This window comes from Pipistrellus hanaki (genome assembly GCF_964339955.1).
Source record: "Pipistrellus hanaki genome assembly, chromosome: 1".
Taxonomy (NCBI): domain Eukaryota; kingdom Metazoa; phylum Chordata; class Mammalia; order Chiroptera; family Vespertilionidae; genus Pipistrellus; species Pipistrellus hanaki.
In genome coordinates, this window is record NC_140503.1 from 105,047,024 (window position 1) to 105,069,622 (window position 22,599).

Below are 22,599 nucleotides of genomic sequence, written 5' to 3' on the forward strand. Positions count from 1 at the left end.
AAGGGACACACTAATGACAGCATGTCCATGGAGCAGCAAGAGGTGGTGCCCCAGCTGCTGGTTAAGAAAGCTTTGAGGTTAGTTTTTCTCAGCTGTCAATTCTTTTTTAAGTCAACTATATTTACTAAGTGTTGTTTAAAGTTAGATATCTCTCCTTGAGGCTTAACTTGTATTCATTCCCAAATGAGAAAGCTCAATGATCTAATACAGTGGTCAGCAAACTATAGCTTGTGAGCCACATGTGGCTCTTTGGCCCCTTGAGTGTGGCTCTTCCACAAAATACCATCGCCTGGGTGTCTCTATTTTGAAGAAGTGGCATTAGAAGAAATTTAAGTTTAAAAAATTTGGCTCTCAAAAGAAATTTCAATCATATACTGTTGATATTTGGCTCTGTTGACTAATGAGTTTGCCAACCACTGATCTAACACATGGCAAAGTCTGACCTTGATTCAAAGAGGGAGGCTTAAAGGTACCTGCAAGTGGGTTAGGAAATGGACAGAGTTGGGACAGCATCATGCACACCTGACTCACAGACCATGGCTACTAAGCTATTCCTAATCCAGGGAGGAGACCTGGGAGCCATTAGCAGCCCAGCAGGAGATCCTGTCTGGAGGTGCTGCATTCCAGAGCAGGCTGGGAGAGAATGTTACTCTCCTGCAGGGACAGGGCTGTCAGTCCACTTCCATAAAAATGCATGACCCAGTCTACTCAGCAGCTGTTTTTTAAATTTGAGGAAAGCATCATTAGGTGTAGAAAAGCAGGTATGGATGCTTTGCATGTGTCTAAAACAATTAAAAGCAAAAACAAATGGCAGTTTCACTATTTCACAAAACCAATGACAAATCTAAGTACAGACAGGCATACCCAGTCTTATATGTCCAGGTAATTAGTACTAAGAAAGAAGCAGGTTCTGTTTGATCCAGCAGATCTGAAAACTTTTCAAGGCATAACTACTGACAGTGAAAGTGAAAAGAAAGCCCATGTAAACAGATTAAGGACATGAGAGCTTTCTTGAATCAGACAACAGATGGAAAATATGTAATGCAAAGTTAAATCCAGGAGCATGAAAACAGCAGCATCTCTCCAAATTGCAAGAGGGCACCATCTCCTTGGCAGGGGATCTCTGTGTGAAGATTTGATTTTGGACAGGAACCATAACTGCTAGCTGCTGAACAAAGGGGAAGAACTGAGTCCCAATAGGAAACCAACTGCTAGTGATCACCTTCTCTCTTGTGGTCAAGGAGCTCCAGCCACCAGTTGGAGCTTTAAGGTGTGTGGTTTGACTGGCTCCTGGGGCTGCCACTACCTGCAGCAGGTAGAGAGGAGGGTCACAAAGCCCATCTTGGCATCCTGTCCTGATGCCAAAAGCAGACAACTGCTGCGTGTCATATCACCTACTAAAATATTCTTTTAAAAACATACTTGACATTTTAGTGAGGTTGTGGAGAAACTGGAACCTTCGTTTGAGGAAACAAAAAGGTGCAACCACTGTGGAAAACAGTTTGGCAATACCTCACAAAGACAAACAGAATTGCGATATGACCCAGCAAGTCCACTCCTTGGTACCCAGAAGAACTGAAAGTAGGGACTCAAGCAGATACCTGTACAGTAACATTATCACAACAGCCAAAAGGTCCAACCACCCGACTGTCCATCAACAGATGAATGGAATGGACAAACAAAATGTGTACCCACATAAAAAGGAATACATTTTTGACACATACTACAACATGGGTGAACCTGAAAAACATTATAAGTGAAATAATTCAGACACAAAAGGACAAATACTTTATGATTCCATCTGTATTAGTTACCTAAAGTAGGCAAATTCATGAGACAAAAAGTAGAATAGAGGATACTAGGGGTTTCAGATAGAGGGAAAGGGATAATTATTGTTTATAAGGTATAGTTTTGGGATGATAAAAAATTTCCAGAAACAGAGAGTGGTGACAGTTTCACAACATCATGAATGTACCTAATGCCACTGAATTATATACTTAAAATTATAAAATTTATGTTTTATATATATTTACTACAATTATATATAATAAAGAGATGATATGCAAATTGACCATTTTTCCAACACACAAGTTGGCCACCCCATGTGGTCAAAAATGGCCACCCTCATGTGGACACAAGATGGCCAGCAGGGGAGGGAAGTTATGGGCAGTCAGACTTACAGGGGAGGACAGTTGGGGGTGACCAGGCCTGAAGGGGAGAGCAGTTTTGGGGGAACCAGGCCTGCAGAGGAGGGCAATTGGGGGCAACCAGGCCTGTAGGGGAGGACAATTGAGGGTGACCAGGCCTGAAGGGGAGGGCAGTTGGGGGTGACCAGGCCAGCAGGGAAGCAGTTAGACATTGATCAGGCTTGCAGGGGAGTGGTTAGGGGGTGATCAGGCTGGCAGGCAGAAACAGTTAGGGGCAATCAGGCAGGTAGGCAGGAAGGTGAGTGGTTGGGAGCCAGCAGTCCTGAATTGTGAAAGGGATGTCCAACTGCCCACTGGGATGGGGCCTAAACAGCAGTCGGACATCCCTCGAGGGGTCTCAGATTGGAGAGGGTCCAGGCTGGGCTGAGGGACACACACTCTGCCATGCATGAATTTCATGCACCAGGCCCCTAGTCCTATATAATAAAAGCTTAAAATGCAAATGCTGAATGGTATAATGCTGAATGGTATATAATGACCATTGTGTGTGTGTGGGGCGGGGGGCAGGGTTGGTGAGTAGGTGGCGCCAGGCCAACCAAGGTGCATACCAGTGGACAGATGGAGGAAATGATGATAGGGTGGTGATGGGGTGTAGAAGAAGTGGTGGTGACCAGTGGCAGGATGATGGGGGCCGGCACCATTACCTGATCACCTGTCTGGTCACCTCCAACAGAGGGCAGCAGCAGTGGGGCAATTTGAGGTGGGGCTGGCCACTTGCAGTCCCCAGATAGACCCACCAGAGTCGCCTCCCACAGAGGGAGGCCAGACTGTGGGGAGTGGGCCTAAGCCATCAGTTGGACATCCCCTGAGGGCTCCCAGACTGTGAAAGGGTGCAGGTCAGGTTGAGAGACCCCCTCCCTCTCCAGTGTACGAATTTTCATGCACCAGGCCTCTAGCTAAAAATAAAAGAGAAAGAATCCACATATTGTTTCATTTCTCTAAAGTGTTGTACTCTTTTTAAGGGCTGGATATCCTTTTAGATGCTACCCTGTTTCCCCGAAAATAAGACAGTGTCTTATATTAATTTTTGCTCCCAAAGATGCTCTAGGTCTTATTTTCAGGAGATGCCTTATTTTTTCATGAAGAAGAATACCGTACACATTTATTGTTAAATGAAAATAAAGGAAATTTATTACCTGTATACGGTACGGTAGTACGGTAGTTGTCAACACAAACCAGACAAACTGTGAATCCTACAGTATCAATAATTTACTCATTTATTCAATACAATCATGCCATCATCTTCTGGAACATCATCATAACAATCCAATTCCTGAATTTCCTGGTGAATTTCTTGTGACTCCATTTCTTTCAGAATCAGTGGACCATATCTCTCATGTTTAGCCTACGGGGGACTTATTTTCAGGGGATGCCTTATATTTCACTCAGAAGGAAACCTGTAAGTGGGTCATATTTTTGGAGGATGTCTTATTTTCAGGGAAACAAGGTAGTTTCAAAAGAATTCTGCTGAGGCAGATGGTGAAACTGGTGAGTTCAAGCAGGGGGGCTGGGATGGCTGGGGAAAGGGAGGGAGAGCCTGGCTGGTAGTGGGGGGAAGGGAGGCAGTACCTAGCCAGCTGCCACCAGTCTCTAGGGACCCTACCAGTGCATGAATTTTGTGCACTGTGCCTCTAGTAAGAAAATAAAAAAAATGATTTTAAAAAATCAAATGTAGATAACTGTCCTGGTCTGTTCATGCTGCTATAACAAAATATCACAAACTGGATGGACTGTAAACAATGGAAATTTATTTCTCATAGTTCTGGAAGCTGGGAAGTACAGTAAGTCCTCAGTTAATATCATTGGTAGGTTCTCAGACTTTAAGTGAAACAACATATAATGAAACCAATTTTACCATAGGATAATTGATATAAACAAGAGTTAAGTTCCTATGGCAGCTCATCAGCATTGTAACAAAGCAACATTGAACAAAACAACCTCATTGGATGACTTGCTGTACAAGATAAAGGTGCCAGCAGAGTCCTGTGTCTGGTGTGAGCCCTTTCCTAGAAAGCTGTCTTTTCCCTGTGTCCTCACATTCAGAAGGAGTCAGGGAGCTCTCTGGGGCCTCTGTTATGAGGGCACTAATCCCATTCACAAGGGCTCTGCCCTTATGACCCAATCACTTCCCAAATGCCCCATCTCCCAATACCACCACTTTGGGGGGTTAGGATTTCTTTTCCCCCCCTATTTATTTATTTGTTTATTTATTTTTATTATTATTATTTTTTTAAATGATATAACACCTGTATTTTTGGCATACTCTTCATTAAGTTCTACATGACTTATAATTTTGTCTAGTTATGTTTGATAGTGATTTAAAAAAAATAAATCTTTATTGTTCATATTATTACAAATGTTCCTCATTTTCCCCCCCTCCACCAGGTTCCCACCCCACCCTCTGCCCTTTCCCCACCCCCCATTGTCCTCATCCATAGGTGCACAGTTTATGTTCAGTCTCTTTCCGCACCCCCCACTCCTCTTTTCCCCAAGAATCGTCAGTCCACTCCCCTTCCATACCTCTGATTCTATTATATTCAACAGTTAATATTGTTCATTAGGTTTTTTAATTCCCTTGGTTTTTAGTTTCACTTGTTGATAGTTACATATTTGTTGTTCATAATTTTTATCTTTATTTTCTTTCTCTTCCTAGAGAACCCCCTTCAGCAATTCATACAATTCTGGTTTGGTGGTGATGAACTCCTTTACCTTTTTTTTTTTTTTTTTTTTTTTTTTTTAAATTTTATTTGTGAAGCTCTTTATCTGGCCTTTGATTCTGAGTGATAGCTTTGCTGGGTAGAGTATTTTTGGCTGTAGGTTCCTGTTATCCATTACCTTGAATATTTCTTGCCATTCTCATCTGTCCTGCATGGTTTCTGTTGAGAAATCAGCTGACAATCGTATGGGTGCTCCTTTACAGGTAACCACCTGCTTTTCTCTTGCTGCTTTTATTTATTTATTTATTTATTTATTTATTTATTTATTTATTTATTTATTTTAATATTTTATTGATTTTTTACAGAAAGGAAGGGAGAGGAATAGAGAGCTAGAAATATTGATGAGAGAGAAACATCGACCAGCTGCCTCTTGCACACCTCCTACTGGGTACATGCCTGCAACCAATGTACATGCCCTTGACCGGAATCGAACCTGGGACCTCTCAGTCCGCAGACCGATGCTCTACTACTGAGCCAAACCGGCTTTGGCTCTCTTGCTGCTTTTAATATCCTCTCTTTGTCTTTTGCTCTTGGCATTTTAATTATGATGTGTCTTGGTGTGGTCCTCTTTGGGTTCCTTTTGTTTGGGGTTCTGTGTGCTTCCTGGACTTGTAAGTCTATTTCTTTCCCCAGGTGGGGTAAGTTTTCTTTCACTATTTCTTTCAATATGTTTTCAGTATCTTGCTCTCTCTCATCTTCTGGGACCCCCATAATTCTGATGTTGGTTCATTTGAAGTTGTCCCAGAGGTTTCTTACACTATCTTCAACTTTCTGGATTCTCTTATCTTCTTGCTTCTGCGGAGAAGTGTCCTCTGGCTCTTTGTGTTACAAATCTTTGACTTGATTCTTGTGAACTTCCATTCTGATTTTAGGACTCTGTATAATATTTTTTATTTCAGACAATGTGTTCTTTATTTCTAGTTGATCCCTTTTCATATCCTCATAGGTATCATTTATTTTACCAGCCTTTTCTAGGAAATTCTTGAAAAACCTTATAAGCATGGTTTTGAACTCTATATCCAGTCGCTTTTTGTCCTCCATTTCATTTGTTTGTGATCTGTTTCCTTGTCTTGGCATTTTCGCTGCTTCCCTGAGTTGGTAGGGTGGCTTTGTGTGTTAAGGAGTCCTATATGGTTCAGTGGGTCAGTCTCCCAGTTATCTGAGGTAGATACTCTTGGTGCACTCCTTTGTGGACTGTGTGTACAGCCTTTTGTAGATAAGTCTTAATTGTTTTTGGAATCACTGGGAGGAACTGATCTCCAGGCCAATTGGCTGTGAGGATCAGCTGTGTCTATGCCAGGAGATAGCCTTATTCAAAAGCCTCTGTGCTCAGCTTGGATTGGGCGGAGTTTCAGGGTGGAGTCTACAGCCTTGCCTTCCATCAGCCCCGCCCTATGAGGTTCCTGAGTCTCAGTGTTCCTCAATGTCCTTAAGTACTCGCTGCTTTGGTACTTGCTGCAAGCACCTGAGAGAAAGGTGCCCTCAAGTTTCGCCCGTTACCAGACAGACTAGTCTCTCTCCCAATGAACCTGGAACTGAGGTTCAGTGCAGCTGGAAGTGGGATTGGAAGTGGGGTTCAGTGCAGTCTGGAGCTTTTGTCTCCTTCCCGCAAGAGCAATCCAGTGGCACAGTCAACAGTCCACCCTCTGCGCGCAACGTGCGTGATTCTGGGGCTCTGTCTTTCACCGCTCCTCTGAGTATCTGCCTTACAGCCCAGGCTACCTCTGTATGAGCCTGGGTCCCCAGGGTCTGGTCTAGAACTGGGGTTAAGTGCAGTTGGAACTGGGGTTCAGCACAGTTTGGAGCTTTTGTCTCCTGTCCGCTAGGGCAATCTAGCAGCAGATTCAACAGTCCGTCCTCTGCGCGTAATGTGATCAACTCCGGGGCTCTGCTTTTCACCACTCCCTGAGTTTCTGCTTTACAGCTTAGAATCCCTCTGTATGAACCTGGGTTCCCAGGGTCTCACCCAGAACTGGGTTTCAGTGCAGTCGGAATTGGGGCTCAGCACAGTCCTGAGCTTTTATCTCCTTCCCGCTAGGGAATGCCAAACAGGCACTCGGCCGCCCCACGTGCACACAGTGGCTCCGTACCTTGGGCTTTTACAGCTCCTCTGATTTTCCTTCTGGTTTTCTCTTTCCTTCTAGTTGTAGAATTTCCAGCCAGTCAACTTTCCTGTAGTTCTGGATGATGTCCACTTTATATTTTAGTTGTATTTTATTGAAATTGTTGTGTGAGGCTGCAGTTAGGTGTTTACCTATGCCGCCATCTTGGTTCTCCCTTGGGGGGTTCGGATTTCAACATACGAACTTGGGAGCGAGGGAGTGGATATAAACATTCAGTCCATAACAGTAACTGGAGTAAACCCACTTATCCTATCTAATAAAAGAGTAATATGCAAATTGACCATTACTTCATCACAAAGATGGCTGCCCCACAGCTAAGGCCAAGTTCCCTTAGGAGCCTTAATGAGCAACCAGCAGGGACCTGAAGCTAAGTTCTCCCCTCACCCGTGGGGCTTGACAGGGGACCTCAGGCCATGCCCCTCACCCAACAGGGCTTGACAGGGGACCTCAGGGTGTGTCCTCTGCCCTGGCATCAAGTTGGGGGACTTCAGGTTGCACCTCCCACCTTGGCACCAGGCTGGGGAAATTCAGGCCATGCCTCCTGCCCCAGCATCAGGCCAGGGGACCTCAGACCGCCACTTCTGTCCTGGTGCCAGGCCAGGGGGCCTGAGGCCATGCCCCCACCCTGTGGGGCTTGATGAGGGACCTCAAGGTGAGCTTCCTGTCCTGGTGCTGGGCTGCTCCCCTTACCCCAGCCCCAGGATGGAAAACCTCAGGCTGCACTCCCCACCAGGTGGGGCTTGGCAGGGGAATTCAGGCCACACCCCACACCCTGGAACCAGGCTAGGGAACCTCAGACTGCACCCCCTGCCCAGCAGGGCTTGACAGGGGGCCTCAGGCCATGCTTCCCACTTCAGCACCAGGCCAGGGGACCTGAGGCTGTGCCCCCCTGCCTGGCTGGGCTTGACAGGGGACCTCAAGCCATGCCCCCCACAAAGCGGGGCTTGATAGGGGACCTCAGGGTGTACCCCCAGTGCTGGATCGGGGGAACTCAGGCCTTGCTCCCAACCAGTGGGGATTGAAAGGGGGACCTAAGGCTGTGGCCCCCTCCCAGTGCTGAGCCGGGAGACCTGAGGCTGCAACCCCTACCTGGCCAGGCTTGACAATGGTGGGATTAGCTGAGTCTGGATCTAGCCCAATACGGGGGGGTAGCTAGGTCTGGGTCTCACACAATTTTGAGGTGCATGTGGGTGGGTCCTATGGTGCGCCCAGACTCTGACAGGAGGAAGGTTTTCATATACATTTTACTAATTTTCTTTCATCTCTGACACTTGTATTATAGAGAAAGGGCAAATAGCAATAAATTATTTCTTCTAATTAATCCTCTTTTAATGTGCACAAATTTCATGCACCAGGACACTAGTGTATTTATAACAAGCAAATATCCATTAACTCTAAAATATGAATTTATAACTAAGGATAATTAGACATTATCAAAACAAGGGCAAGTTCAAAAAAAAAAAATCTTCAAGGCTAGTTACAGAAAGGAAATTCCTTGCTTTGATAAAAGATATCTATCAGAAACTTCAGCAAACATCCATTAGAAGCATTCCATTGTCAGGAACAAGATAAGGAAGCCCACTACCACTATGACTATTTCAAAATTGTTTAGAGGTGTGCATCTAAGTGCAACAAGACAAGAAAGAAAAGATAGACTACTGCGAAGAAGAGTACATTATTATTATCCACAGATAATTAAGATTTTTCACTTAGAAAATCCATATCAAGTAATTGAAAAATTAGTAGAGTTGTTAAAAGAGTCTCCTGGGGGCCATATTTTAGTTGCCGATGAATATGCATAGAATATAGATCACGAGGAAGAACTGTGTATGGATTTGGTTCAAACAAAATGAATAAATAAATATATAAAATAAATTGACTTAACCTAGCTGATGTGGCTCAGGGGTTGAGTGTTGATCCAGGAACCAAGAAGTCACTGGTTCTATTCCTGGTCTGGGCACATGCCCAGGCTTGATCCCCAGTAGGAGATCAAGGAGGAGGCAGTTGATTGATGATGTTCCTCTCTTATTGATGCTCTATCTCTCTATATCCCTCTCTTGTCCTGTCTCTAAAAATCAATAAAAACATTTAAAAAATAATAAACTGACTAAACATACAAAATAAGTATATAAAATAAACTCACAACATACACCTGTGTGACTTATTGAAAATATAATGGAAATAAAGATCTTATATTATATTAGGAAAAACTATAAAATACATAGGAATAACATAATAAAACATATGAAAAGTCTAGATAAATAAACATTATTATTAAAAAATATAAAGTGGGGAGGTATATCATTCTCCTAAATCAAAAGAGTCAATATTGCCTGATCAGTGTGGATTAGTGGTTGAGTGTCAATCTATGAACCTGGAAGTAACAGTTTGATTCCTAATCAGGGTACATGCCCCAGTTGTTGGTTTGATCCCCAGTGTGTGTAGTGTAGGAGGCAGATGATCAATTATTCTCTCTCATCTGTGATGTTTTTATTTCTCTCTCCCTCTCCCTTCCTCTATGAAATCAATAAAAATAGAAATATTTTAAAAGATTTAATATTGTGAATAATTTTTTGTCTTCAAATTAATCCAAGTTTACTGCAATCTCAATTAAAATCTTAACAGAAGTTTTATGGATTTTAAAGAGTATGTAGAACATATAATAATATGAACAATAAAAACTTATTTAAAAACAACAACAACAAAAATAAAGTAGCACACAATTTGAAAAAAAAAAAAAAGAGTATGTAGAACATATAAGAACATTTAAGGGAAAAAAGTGTTTGAGTAGGGAATTGGGGAGGGGACAGAGAATTGGCCTAAAAGAGAATAAAACACATACATTCAAAACTTCAGTAATGAAAATAATATGGCCATAACCAGTTTGGCTCAGGGGATAGAGCATCAGCTGGGAACTCAAGGGTCCTAGGTTCAATTCTGGTCAAGGGCATATGCTTGGGTTATGGGCTCAGTCCAACATGCAGGAGGCAACCAATCAATGATTCTCTCTCATCATTGATGTTTCTATCTCTCTCTTCCTCTCTGAAATCAAATATATATATATAAAACAATATGGTACTTAAACAGGAAGAGACAAATCAATCAATAAACCTAGACTGAGAATTCATAAACAAATCTATATATATTTGAATTTAATACATGGTGGAGGTGGCATTTCAAATTAGTGAGGGAAATTTTACAAATAGTATTGGGACAGCTGTCTGTTTGGACAAAAATGTTAGATTCCCTATCTCACACCACAAAAAAAAATTAATTCCAGATGGATTAAATATTTAAATATAAAAAGATGATTATAAAAAATAATAGAAGAAAATAGCTTATCTAATAAAAAAGTAATATGCAAATTGACCATCACTCCAACACACAAGATGACTGCCTCCATGTGGTCAAAGATGGTTGCCCCCATGTGAACACAAGATGGCCACTACAAGATGGCCAGCAGGGGAAGGCAGTTAGGGGTGACCAGGCCTGCAGGGGAGGGCAGTTAGGTGCAAACAGGCTAGCAGGGGAGCAGTTAGACATCAATAAGGCTGTTAGGGGTGTGGTTAGAGGTCGATCAGGAAAGCAGGCAGGTGAGCAGTTGGGAGCCAGCAATCCTGGATTGGGAGAGGGATGTCAGACTGCCCAGGATCAGGAAGTTGTGGGTGATTAGGGCTGGCAGGGAAGGGCAGTTTGGGGCAATCATGCAGGCAGGCAGGCAGGCAGGCAAGCGAGTGGTTAGGAGCCAGCAGTCCCAGATTGGAAAGGATGCAGGCTGGGTTTAGGGACACCCCCCTCCCCCAGTGCACAAATTTCATGCACTGGGCCTCAAAGTGCAAAAAGTGTGTACAGTAATATCAATTTTAGAAAATATATATTTATTCGTACTTTCTCAAAGGACTGTAGGATACCCACTGAGCTGTTAAGAGTGGTGATTTAGCCCTAGCTGGTTTGCTCAGTGGTTAGAGTGTCGACTCACAGACTGACGGGTCTCAGGTTCGATTCTGGTCAAGGATATGTATTTTGATTGCAAGCTCCTGGCCCTCGTTGGGGCATGTGTGGGAGGCAATCTATTAATATGTCTCTCTCACATCAATGTTTCTCTCTCTCTCTCTCTCTCTCTCTCTCTCTCTCTCTCTCTCTCTCTCTCTCTCTTTCTCTCTCTCTCTTTATCTCTCTCTCTTCCCCTCCCTTCCACTCTCTCTGAATATAAATGGGGGGGGGGGGAATCCCTTAGGTAAGGATTAAAAAACAACAACAACAAAAAAAGAGTGGTTATTTATCTCTGTCTTTCCACTTGAAAGCAGTGGATCAAGCATGGGTTGGCATAAAGGAGGAATTTTATCTTTTTGCTCTATATTGTCTCTACTGTTCAAAATTTTAACAATGTGAATGAAAAAAAATATTAGAGATTGTCATACAAATACAAGACATCACTTTAAAATTCTCCAGCCTTTTCCATATAGAAAGCTGCTAAACTAATAAATTAAAGTTTGCAAATTATAGATGATCCATGATACTTGATATTAATGCAAACCATTATTATTATTGTTTAAAATGTTTAAGAAAACATACTTGAAAGTAAAGATATTGCCAGTTTATTTTTAAAATCTTACAGATGTTTAAAAAATTCTTTCCAAGTCTAAGGTTCTGTGACAATGTAACACATTGGCAGATATGACTGTCCTGTAGAATCAATTTTTGTCTGGGATGCTTTTATGTCTGATTTCTTAATCTTACATTATGACATTAGGAAATTGAGCTGTCTGAACTATGCCAAACACTGGTATTTCAGCTAAAATAATTTTACATATTTTATTAAGGAAGAGGCATAATATAAAATATTAATCATTTTAGTAAAATTAGATTTAATTTTTTATTTCCAAAGAGAAGAGTTCTGAGTAACTCATCTGCAAAAGGAAAATACATAGCCTACCACAAATATAGCAGTTCCAAAGTCTTTTCCATTAAAAAAAAAAATAGGAATCTATAAGCCACTAACTAGTCTACATTTTAGAGCACGTGAACAAATTCAAATTAACCATTCTACTGAGAAGTGGGGCTGAATTCTGTAGAATTCAGTTGGTTTCTAACTTAAAATGAGGCAAACATCCTACCTCCTGAAATCTGTGCACCATTCAACACCATGGTTTCTCCAGCTTTGCCCAGAGAAACGTGAAGTGATGAGCTGGCCTGGACCCCAGCTCTGCATGGCCCTGTCCCACTGTGAGCTACATCAGGGCTGGTGCCAGACTCAGCCTTCAGAACCTGAGTCCAGCAGGTTCAGTTATTGATGGCCAAACCAAATTAAACCATAAACTTACTACTTACACATTACCCAAGGTTTTTGGTATACATGCCTCCTTGTTCTATGTAGTATTTTGTTTTAAAATTTCAACTTTCATAGCCTAATTCTATAATTACATTTTTAGTAACTATCACGCCAAATCTTTTTTTGAAGCAAGAAAAGTAAACTATGTCTCATTTTAAAAGTCAGAAGACAATACAAGTAAAAATGCTTAGAGACCAAGTGCTGTGTATTCATAGAGCACAACTTCTATTATTAACTGAGTGAGTGGCCTCCAGTCATTTAAATATTGAGGGCTTAAAAACCCTTTCAAATGATTAAACCACCTTCTATTTTTTATCTATCAAGTTTGGAGAGTCTCTCATTAGAAAATACAAAGTGTTTCCCGAGAAAAGTTTGTTTTGTAGTACAAATAACTAAATAACTAAAGGTAGGGCAACTGAAAAAAATCATTAAAGTTGAATATATTTTTTAAAGCAATGATACAAATTTGAACTACTTATTTTATCAATATTGCCTATTCTGCAGAACAAACAACAAAATCAATTATGTGAACCAAGTTAAACTTTTATACAAAATACAGTTTATATAGCCAATATCTCAAGGTAAGAAAGAAAACCAAAACTTTCATAATTACCTGGAAAATTGTGGAGAAACCCACCAATATATCTTTGGAAAATGTTTCAACATTTGGAAATGTGTAATTCAAAAAATAGTCATTGGACAGTTCAAAATAGCTGGACAGATCTTAAGTAATCCCATGCAATTTTAACTTTTAAAACACATTGACTTCACAGAAGACTTAGCAGGATAAGTCGGATAGGTAAAGAAAGCACTTGTGATGAGAAAAAGAACATCCCAACAACTGTGAACTTTCAAAGGGTGAATTTTATGGAATGTGAATTACCTCCCAATTAAAAAAAAAAAAGAATTTAAAAGAAAAGGGCATCATGAGTGTTGTTTAAGTTCTACAGCCAGAATCTCCTGGTCATCACCTCTGGAACCACCTTCACTATAGCTTCTTTCTGTTTCTACTTCTTCTTTGCCCATGTGGCATCATGTAATATTGCACAGACTTTGAATTTCTCATGCACTCTAATGGTTTATAGGAAAAATAAATTTAACTTAACTTTCTGAATCACCCTCTCATTGATTCGGTACTTCCAATTTCCTCTGTCTCATCTTCATCTTTTTGAGGGGGAGGTGGAATTTTGATTCCACAAAGCTTTGACTAATAACAAGTTCTCTGAGACAAAAAGAAAGGTACTGAATATTTAACCATTTATATATATAAAACCCTAACATGCAAATAGACCAAACTGCGGAACAACCTAACAACTGGTCGCTATGTCATGTGCTGATCAAGAAGGGGCGTGTGCGGAACATGGCAGCCATCAGCAGGAGGTGGCAGAGTGCAGAACATAGTGGGCATTGGCTGTGGTGGTATGGTGGAGCAGGTGAGCGGGGGTGCCAGACCAATATTAGTCACTGTCATTGAGGTGAGCCTCTGGTGATTACTGAAAATTCTTTGCTCTCACACCCTCTGCCAGCACCGGAGCCACTGCTTGCACCTGCTGCTGGAGCCACCACTTGCACCCACTGCCGGTGCTGACCCTGCTCACATCCATTGCCAACTCCTGGTGCTGGTTCCAATCACCCTTGAGGGCTTCTCCACTCCCCCCTGTTCCTGAGGGGTGATCAGGGCAGTAGCCACCACTTACACCAGCTGACAGTGCTGGCTCCACTCATACCCACTCTGGCACAGCCCCAATTGCTCCACACTGTCAGCGGGCTCAAGCGGAGCTGGCAATGTTAGCACATGGGAGTGGTGATGGCGGGAGAGGGGCTGCTGGCAGACAGGGGACCATTGGCTGCAGCAGGAGGGTTTGAGTGGGGGTATGGAGAAGGGCAGAGACCCACCCATGTGCCCACTGCAGCCTAGCGGATCCACTGTTCCTTTCAAGGTGCACAATTTTGTTACATTGGGCCCCTAGTTGCTAATAAATGTCAGGGGCTCTGCTGGGCCCTGAATGTCTTTACCCTATTGTTCTCATGAATATTTCCAAGATCAGGATTCCAATTCCATCTGCAAGATGGAAACACTGAGTGGTTTCCATTCAGACACCCAGTGTTTATTTAGCCAGGATATGGGTCTTTTGTTCAGAGGACACAACTTTAAAATCCGTTGGCTGAGTAGGACTAATTCAAGCCAGGGAAAACTTACTAAAACAACACAAAGTTTACAAAAAGTGGCATTGTTTGTTGGTGCATTTGAACACCACATTTCAAATAATCCTGAAGAACACTCCCATTCTAGAAGACAGGATGTTTATGCAAATGTGGTCTCCTAATAATACAAAAGAAAGGAGGGAACATACAAGACTATTTCCTACAATTCAGAATAACACACAAGCCTACCAGCATGGCTCAGTGGTTGAGTGTCAACCTATGAAGCAGAAGGTCACCATTGGATTCCCTGTCAGGGCATATGCCTGGGTTGTAGGATCCATCCGCAGTGTGGGGATTGTGGGAGACAGCCCATCAGTGATTCTATCTCATCATTGATGTTTCTATCATCTCTCTCCCTTCCTCGCTGAAATCAATAAAAAAAATATTTTTAAAAGTTAAAAAAAAAAATAACACAGAAACCATTCACTGGGAACCTAGGCCTATTGCCACTCTGATGGTTCCTAGGTTTGCCAGAGCAAACGTAATGGTTTTACACTTTAATTTGGTTTGTCTCAGAGTTCCATCTGCTATCACTTCCTCCTCCCAGCAAACAAAACAAAACAAAACACACACACACAAAAACAAACAAACAAACAAAACAAAAACCCCCCTACAAAACTAAGTGAGACTAATTTTGGTTGCAGAGAAAGAAGAGTTGCAGAATCTGGAGTTCTTGGTGACTCTGATGCTCAAAGTTTGCAAAATTAATGATCTCTCAACTACTGGAGTCATTGACCATTGCATGGCTAATGGTAGACCTTGGTTCTAAGAATTTCTCCAAGGCATTATCTCTTAGTATACTATTGCTCTTGGAAAAGACAGCCTGGGTTCAAATCCCATGTTTACCTCTTCCTTGTTCTGTGACCTTAACAAGTTACATTATCTCCCTGTGCCTATTTTCTTATCTAAAAATGGGGATGGGAACTGTTCCTATCCCATAAGGCTGTTGAGAGTGTTCAGCAATCTAACACATGTAAAGTACTAAGAACAATGCCTGGGACCTGCTGGGCTATTTAATTTCCTGTTAAATTAGTAATTCAAACCTAAAAAAGAATATTGTTCACTAAAAATGAGTATTTTTCACTAAAAGAAATTGCTTTCCTAATAGTGTTTTGTTAGCTGATTTGTATATGCTTACTTGAATTAGAAATTGGTAAAAATTAATTTGTAAGACCTATATTGTTTTACTTAAATGCAATCAGTTAGAAACTCAGAAAGCAACAAAAAATTCCTTTTGTGGGAAAATGGGTTAAAAATGGCCTCTCCTATTGATAATATTGCCCCAAATTATTGCTGAGAGGCTCTGAAGCTGTTCAGAAGACACAGACTTACTGTCACCCCAGGCAGATGAGGCAGGAAGAAGAAAAAAAAATGGCTTTGCTTTAGACCCCCAGGGAGTAAAGGTCCAGACAGAGTCATTAACTGCCTTTGGCTACTTCAAACTCCAACAGAACAAAGACTGGCAGAACTCTGGGCTCTACAAAGAGCTTCTCCATCTCAGAAAGACAGTTTAGCCAATTATTCTATATAATAAAAGCCTAATATGCTACCCTGTTTCCCCGAAAATAAGACAGTGTCTTATATTATTTTTTTCTCCCAAAGTTGCGCTAGGTCTTATTTTCAGGGGATGTCTTATCTTTCCATGCGCTAGCTCTTATTTTTAGAGGATGTCTTATTTTCGGGGAAACACGGTAGCTATGTGGTAGACTAGTGGGCTATTCAACCAAACAAGGTGTAATATGCTAATAATATGTTAAGGCTGTTCAACTGCTCGCTATGACGTGCACTGACCATCAGGGGGCAGACACTCTGGTAGGTTAGCTTGCTGCTGGGGTCCAGCTGCTGGGGCTTGAGCAAGACTGGCCGGACATGCCCTGGAGCTCTCCTATAGTCCCTCCTTGGCTGGCTAACCTCCCACGTCTCTCCCGGTACCGATCATGCACTGCTGGGGGTTTCTCAGCCTGGTCTGTGCCCTCTCACAATCTGGGGCCCCCTGGAAGATGTCAGAGAGCCAGTTTTGGCAAGATCCCACAGGCCAGGCCAGGCCAGGCCAAGGGACCCCACTGGTACACAAATTAGTGCACCCAGCCTCTAGTTGAATTCATAATCATGTTTCTCTTGGAAAGAGCAAAGGATGGTTTACTCATGTAAATATTAAGCATTTACTTGCAATTATGACTTTTTAAATTTTCTCCACCCAAGCTGCTCATTTCATTGCGAAGACATTGCTTTGGCATTCCCAGTGACACCACATATCTGAGAACCTCTGGACATTGCTGTGTTCATCTCACCACCCTAGAATAAACCAGCTGGAGTGACATGTTTCCTCTGGAAAAAGATCAAACTTACCCAAATAGTTGTTGCTCTTGTGCATCTCAGTGATGTTGATCTTTGTGGCTCCTTGGGGAATCTCAACAACTCGATGGTAGCCCAGGCTTGTGAGGGCGTGCTTAAACACGCCTGACACAACCTGACAGCCTGTATTATCGCCTCCACACACCCCACATTTGTCCACCACTTTGTCGGAGCCTAAGTAGTCATCACAGCCGATGCTCTGCAAAGAGGTGGAAACAGAAGACTCTTGTAGCATTTCTCAACAGCATCCAAGGAAAGGGAAAAATGATGAAACTCTAGTGGTGGAGCTCAAACTGACCCTGCTTCAGCCCCATTTCATTCCTGCAGATGAGCAAGTTCCTGCTTTCCTTCACTCAACAGATTATTACAGAGCAACTACTCTGGGCAAGGATGTTCTCTTCTAGGTATGTGTGAAATGTAAATTCTAGGGGCTGGTGGAGAAACAGTCAGTAAACAAGATAAGTAAACTAAAGAATGCATTTGGTGGTAGAAAATGACCAAGAGAAAAATAATGCAGGGATAAGGGTAGGGAGAGTGTAGGGCTACAGGCACCTATCACATAGGCTGGACAGTGAAGCTGTTTTGCAAATCCATCCCCCAAGGGACTCAGAGAGGAGAGGCAGGCCATGTTGGGGCTTTTATATAAACAAGTTCTTTGGGACCATAAGTGCTGTAATTAACACTGGGGTCTGTCCCCAAGTTTTATGTTCTAAATGACTTGATAATACAAACATTTAGCAAAGTATGCCCAAAAGTCATGCTCTCAGGCCCAGTTTCTTAGGAAATTAAATTTGTTGAAATTTGGGGTTCCATTGTTCACTGTGGCTCTGAGGAGCTGGACAGAGGACTTCTGTTTGGCTCCTCCAATGCACTTCCTCAAGGCAGAAGGGGCAGGGAAGCAGGGGCCAGAAACATTAGCAACCTGGATGATCACATCTAAATCAGGGGTGTACAAAGATGGTCCAGGCATTATCATTAGTGTTTAAAGTGTTTAAAGGAATTCTGACTTCCAACATTTCCTCCTGAAAGAATCTCTCATTTCTCATTCCAAGATTTTTTTTGCTTTATCTTCCCAGTCCCCATTTATATTTCTGTTGGAGCAATTTTATTTTGCATAAAAAAAGCTAAACCTTGGATAAGAATAAACAATCAGCATGGAATCCTTTTCCACTCTTGGAGCTGATGCCAGAGAGCTCACAGTGCGCTCCTAAACCCCCAATGGGAACACATGGTCTGAGCAAAGAATTCTGTCACATCTCCCCAAGCAGATGGAATAGTAGATTGTGGCATGGACAATGAAATACTGGATGACAGAGTTATTTCACTGAGGTATGAGAATATGGAACAGTACTTGAAACCAGAATAGAATTCTAAAACTTTAGACACATGTTTGCTGAAGACAGGCTTGTGTTGGTTTTTCAATTCTAACCATCAGACCTCATCTCAGGAGCAAAATGGTCTGCAAACCATTAAAAGTCCACTTCTGATCTTGTTAAACAAGCCTGGGGCTGTGCATGTGTGTCCTGTGGGTCAAATCATACAGGCAGAGTCAAGTCAGGAAGTGTTCATTCTTCCCCTCCAAGTTCACATTGACTGACATCCTTCTTTAGGCATTCCAGGTCTGCACTATTACTGCCATATACTTGAGAGCAGTTAGTCCATCAACAATTACTAGTCTCTCTTCACAAATAGCTTCTCTGCAAAACATTATTTTTGACAATAACAGAACATCATTTCAATATGTTCATTCATATCCAATTAGCCTTTCAAAATGCAGTGTTTGCTCAAATATTTCTTGCCCCTGTCCCATGCATATTTTAGTGAGGGGAAAATGTTTTCCACACACGATTTCCACCTTCTCAACTCCTCAGTTCTCCTTTGCTTTGAAACAAACAAACAAACAAAATACCACCACCAACAGAGATTTTGGCAAGTAGATCCAATGGTGCAACATCCTAACAGAATTAAGGAGTGCCTCTGTCACTGATGGGGAAGAAGGACAGAAAAGCTGATGAGCACTCTCTCCCTCCCCAGCAACATCTAATCTCCCACTTTCCCCACCAAGGACCTATTCCCACCATGTCTTGACTGTCCCAGACTGAGTTCATTCTCCTGGGGCACCCAGGTAAAGTGAACAATGCACATGATAGCATAGAGATAAGAATGAAGGCTTAGGAAGTAAAAAGTAGGAGAATATATTCATAGACATGCTGAGAAGTAGGGTTGCTGGGAGGGATGGAATAGGGCTTTAACATTCAGGTGAAGTTGTCAAGAATCTGTTTGCCAGGGTGAAGTACTAGAATTTTGCCGGATGGGATCCACAGTCACTGGATGTTTGAAGAATGGGAGGGCAATGCTCAGATTAGTTTTTCAGATAATAACTTGGACTGTGGTGTGGTTATGTCTTTGAGTGGGGATAACACGCAGTCTAGCCACTGTTTTTCTCTTGTAAACAAAGGGTAGGGTTATTTCAAGAGTGAATGAAAGTTGCCGAGGATGGGACAGACAATGGCATCAATCCTCAGCCCCAAGCCCAGTTAGAATGGGGTGATCACAAGGAAAGTCCACTGCCATGTATTGCTTCAGATAACCATAGACACAGACAAAATGTCATTTATCTTGTGAATCAGACACTCTATCAAAATGCTCTGCACAGTGTAATGGGTTGCCCCCCCACCCCCCCCCTACCCCCGTCCCCCCAGATCCCTATGCAATGCAGCCAGCCACTCTGGAAGAATCTCAACACTGAGAGGGAGGGTGGCAGTTCTTCCTAGCAGACATCCAATATCCTGGAGGTTGGCTACAGGGAAGAGTATGGCCATACAAGCAATGGTAAGAACTAAAGGGGTGACATTCTGTCTCTTCAGGACCCGGCTCTGGATTCTGAATGCCCAGTGTTCACTCCTCAAAAGAGAAATCAGAAATAAAAGTATGAAACCTTTCTTGGGGGAGACAAAAGCTGACAGAGCACCCTTCTAGTGTATTAGTGATCACCCTGAATCTCTGAAAGTCTGGGTTGTCATGGAGTTGCCAAATGCCTCACAGGCACTTCACAAAGCAGGAGGGACAATCCTACAAGGAGAACTGGGCAGATAATATGCATTCAAGATCTTTATTTTTAGGTAATTACATATCTGACAACTGTCCCTTCTTCAGCCCAGGCCACATGTGAGAATTGGATGATATAATGAGGGGCAATTTGGACTGGGTGTCCAGGTATGGCATGGCTAAAGGAGTGATCTATGGGCCAGGACCTGAGTGACAGGAAGGACCAGCCATGAGAGAACCTAAACCTGCAAACATGCATTTTTATCACTGATGCTGGGGAGTGACTACACTGGGCAGGTGGGCTAGGTAATCCCAGGCTGTATCAAACTCAGTTTCTGCCTTCGGGAATTTGAGTCTAACTGGGGTAATGGGACATACATAAGAATTTATTAAATAAGAGGAGGCCTGCATTCTCTATGTCATGCTGGGCCAGGATTTGCACTCTTTTAGAAAGTTGTTAATTAACAATTAGATACATAAAGTCTAGAGGATGTTGCAACTAGGGGAATAGTGATGGAGTGAAGAGGGTTTTAGAGACACCTAGGAAGCAAAATGGACAGGCCTTTGTGACTGATCAGTTGGAGAAGGAGCTTGAATCTTTTTCAGCACTATCATATTCACAATTATAGTCCTCTAAACATGCATTTTTCTCATTGAACCTTAAAAGCAATCTGTGATACTGCTTTTGTAGGAAAGACTTAGGAAAGAAGTTAGGGCCACAGGAACATACCAAGATACTTAGTTTTTCCCTGGCTGGTGTGGCTTAGTTGCTTAAGCACTGTCCCAGGCATAGAGAGGTTGCAGATTCCATTCCTGGTTAGGGCACATGCCCAGGAAACGAGCTTGATCCTTCCTGCGTGCAGAAGGCAGCCAATTGATATTTCTCTTCCTCCACACCCCCCTTTAAAAATCAATTAGAAATTATTTTTGAAAGCTAGCACTGGAGTTTGAACCATAATCCCATGCTTTTAACCATTTTGCAAAAATCCTCCCAACTCCCCGCCCCACCCAAGAATCAGAGGCTGTGCTGAGTTCCAGCTTTGTTGAAGGAGTGGATGGTATGGTGACTAAGTGCAGAGGAAGAAGCTCAGCACTGTTGTCACATCTCAGCGAGAGCTTGGCCCAGAAGAGACTGGCATTATCCTCTTCCAATATTATGGAGCACCAACCACATACATATCTCTCCCACCTGGGCTGCTTTAACCCTATACTTTACACATAGTAAGTGATTAAATATTTTAGTTAATCTTCCTATTACAATAGTTTTCATTTATCTTGAAACAGTTTGACTCACAAGCAGTTGCAAAAATAATACAGATTCAGAGCCCCTTTACCTAGCCTATAAGATGATGATATCTTATGTGATAGTATCTCACATAAGCATAGCTCACATCAAAACATGGCCATCAGTGTGACACATTAACTCATGAGTAAACTTTACTTTGATTTTACTACTTTTTCTGAGTGTGTAGTTCTATAAATTTTATAACACATCTAGATCCCTGTACTGTGTTACTGTACAGCAACTGGCATTCTCCAGAACATGGCCACGTAATTGATCAGTGGAGCTGCTGTCAGTTAGCAGGAAAGGCGGTTGGCACCATGGAGAGGACATTGGACTGGAACTCAGTCCAATGGGTCATTTCTCTGTGGAGTTGGCATTGAAAACATTTCTATCACATCCATATCTTTGAGAAAATAGTGCCCCAAAATGAATCTGGCCTGAATTCTGGTTTGTATTTTGGAAGACTGGTCAATTGGTTTCTGAAGTAGATGACTTAACAGTGCTGGCCTATGTCTCCCAACTCTCTCAGAGGCACCACCAGAGTGCCATCTGTGGGTGCTTAAGGTGGCACTAGTGTTTGCTGGACCTAGGTCATGGGCTGGCTCTGCCACTTGGGGCACTGCCCCTTTGGCATTCTAGGCCTCAATTATCTGTGGCTGGGGATGGTGCAACTATCTAACTCAGAGCACTGTTGGGAAGATCAGAAAAGGATTTAAAAATGAAAACAGTTAGCTGTCCATTTTGCTTCCTAGAAGCTTTAGCATTCCTAGAATGCTATTAATAGGGTGGCTTCTTATTTTTTATCATTGTCTTCATATATTGGTTTCATCTGGAATCTATTTTTAAGTAAACTCCATCATACTTGGGCCATATTTCTATAACACTTTCTATTATTATTTTTTTAATTTAATAAATCTTTATTGCTCAGATTATTACAATTGTTTATCCCCCCCCCCATAGCTCACTTCTGCCCAGTTCCCACCTCATCCTCTGCCCTTACCCCCCGCCCCCATTGTCCTCATCCATAGGAGTACAATTTTAGTCCAGTCTCTTCTTGCACCCCCCGACACCCCTTTCCCCCTGATAATTATCAATCCACTCCCTTTCTTTGCCCCTGATTCTATTATATTCACCAGTTTATTCTGTTCCTCGGATTTTTAATTCACTTGATTTTTAGATTCACTTGTTGATAGATATGTATTTGTTGATCATAATTTTTATCTTTACTTTTTTCTTCTTCTTCCTCTTCTTAAAGAATACCTTTCAGCATTTCACATAATACTGGTTTGGTGGTGATGAACTCCTTTAGCTTTTTCTTATCTGTGAA

General features: G+C 42.2%; 1 protein-coding gene across 1 annotated transcript in view; it reads right to left on the bottom strand.

Moving 5' to 3' along the window:
* Nucleotides 1–22,599, bottom strand: part of THSD4 (thrombospondin type 1 domain containing 4) — a 691,206-nt gene that overhangs the window by 171,808 nt on the left and 496,799 nt on the right. Inside the window, exon 8 of the mRNA XM_084897723.1 lies at nucleotides 16,934–17,138. Coding sequence (XP_084753849.1) covers nucleotides 16,934–17,138 — 205 coding nt within the window. The remainder of the gene's footprint in view (nucleotides 1–16,933; nucleotides 17,139–22,599) is intronic.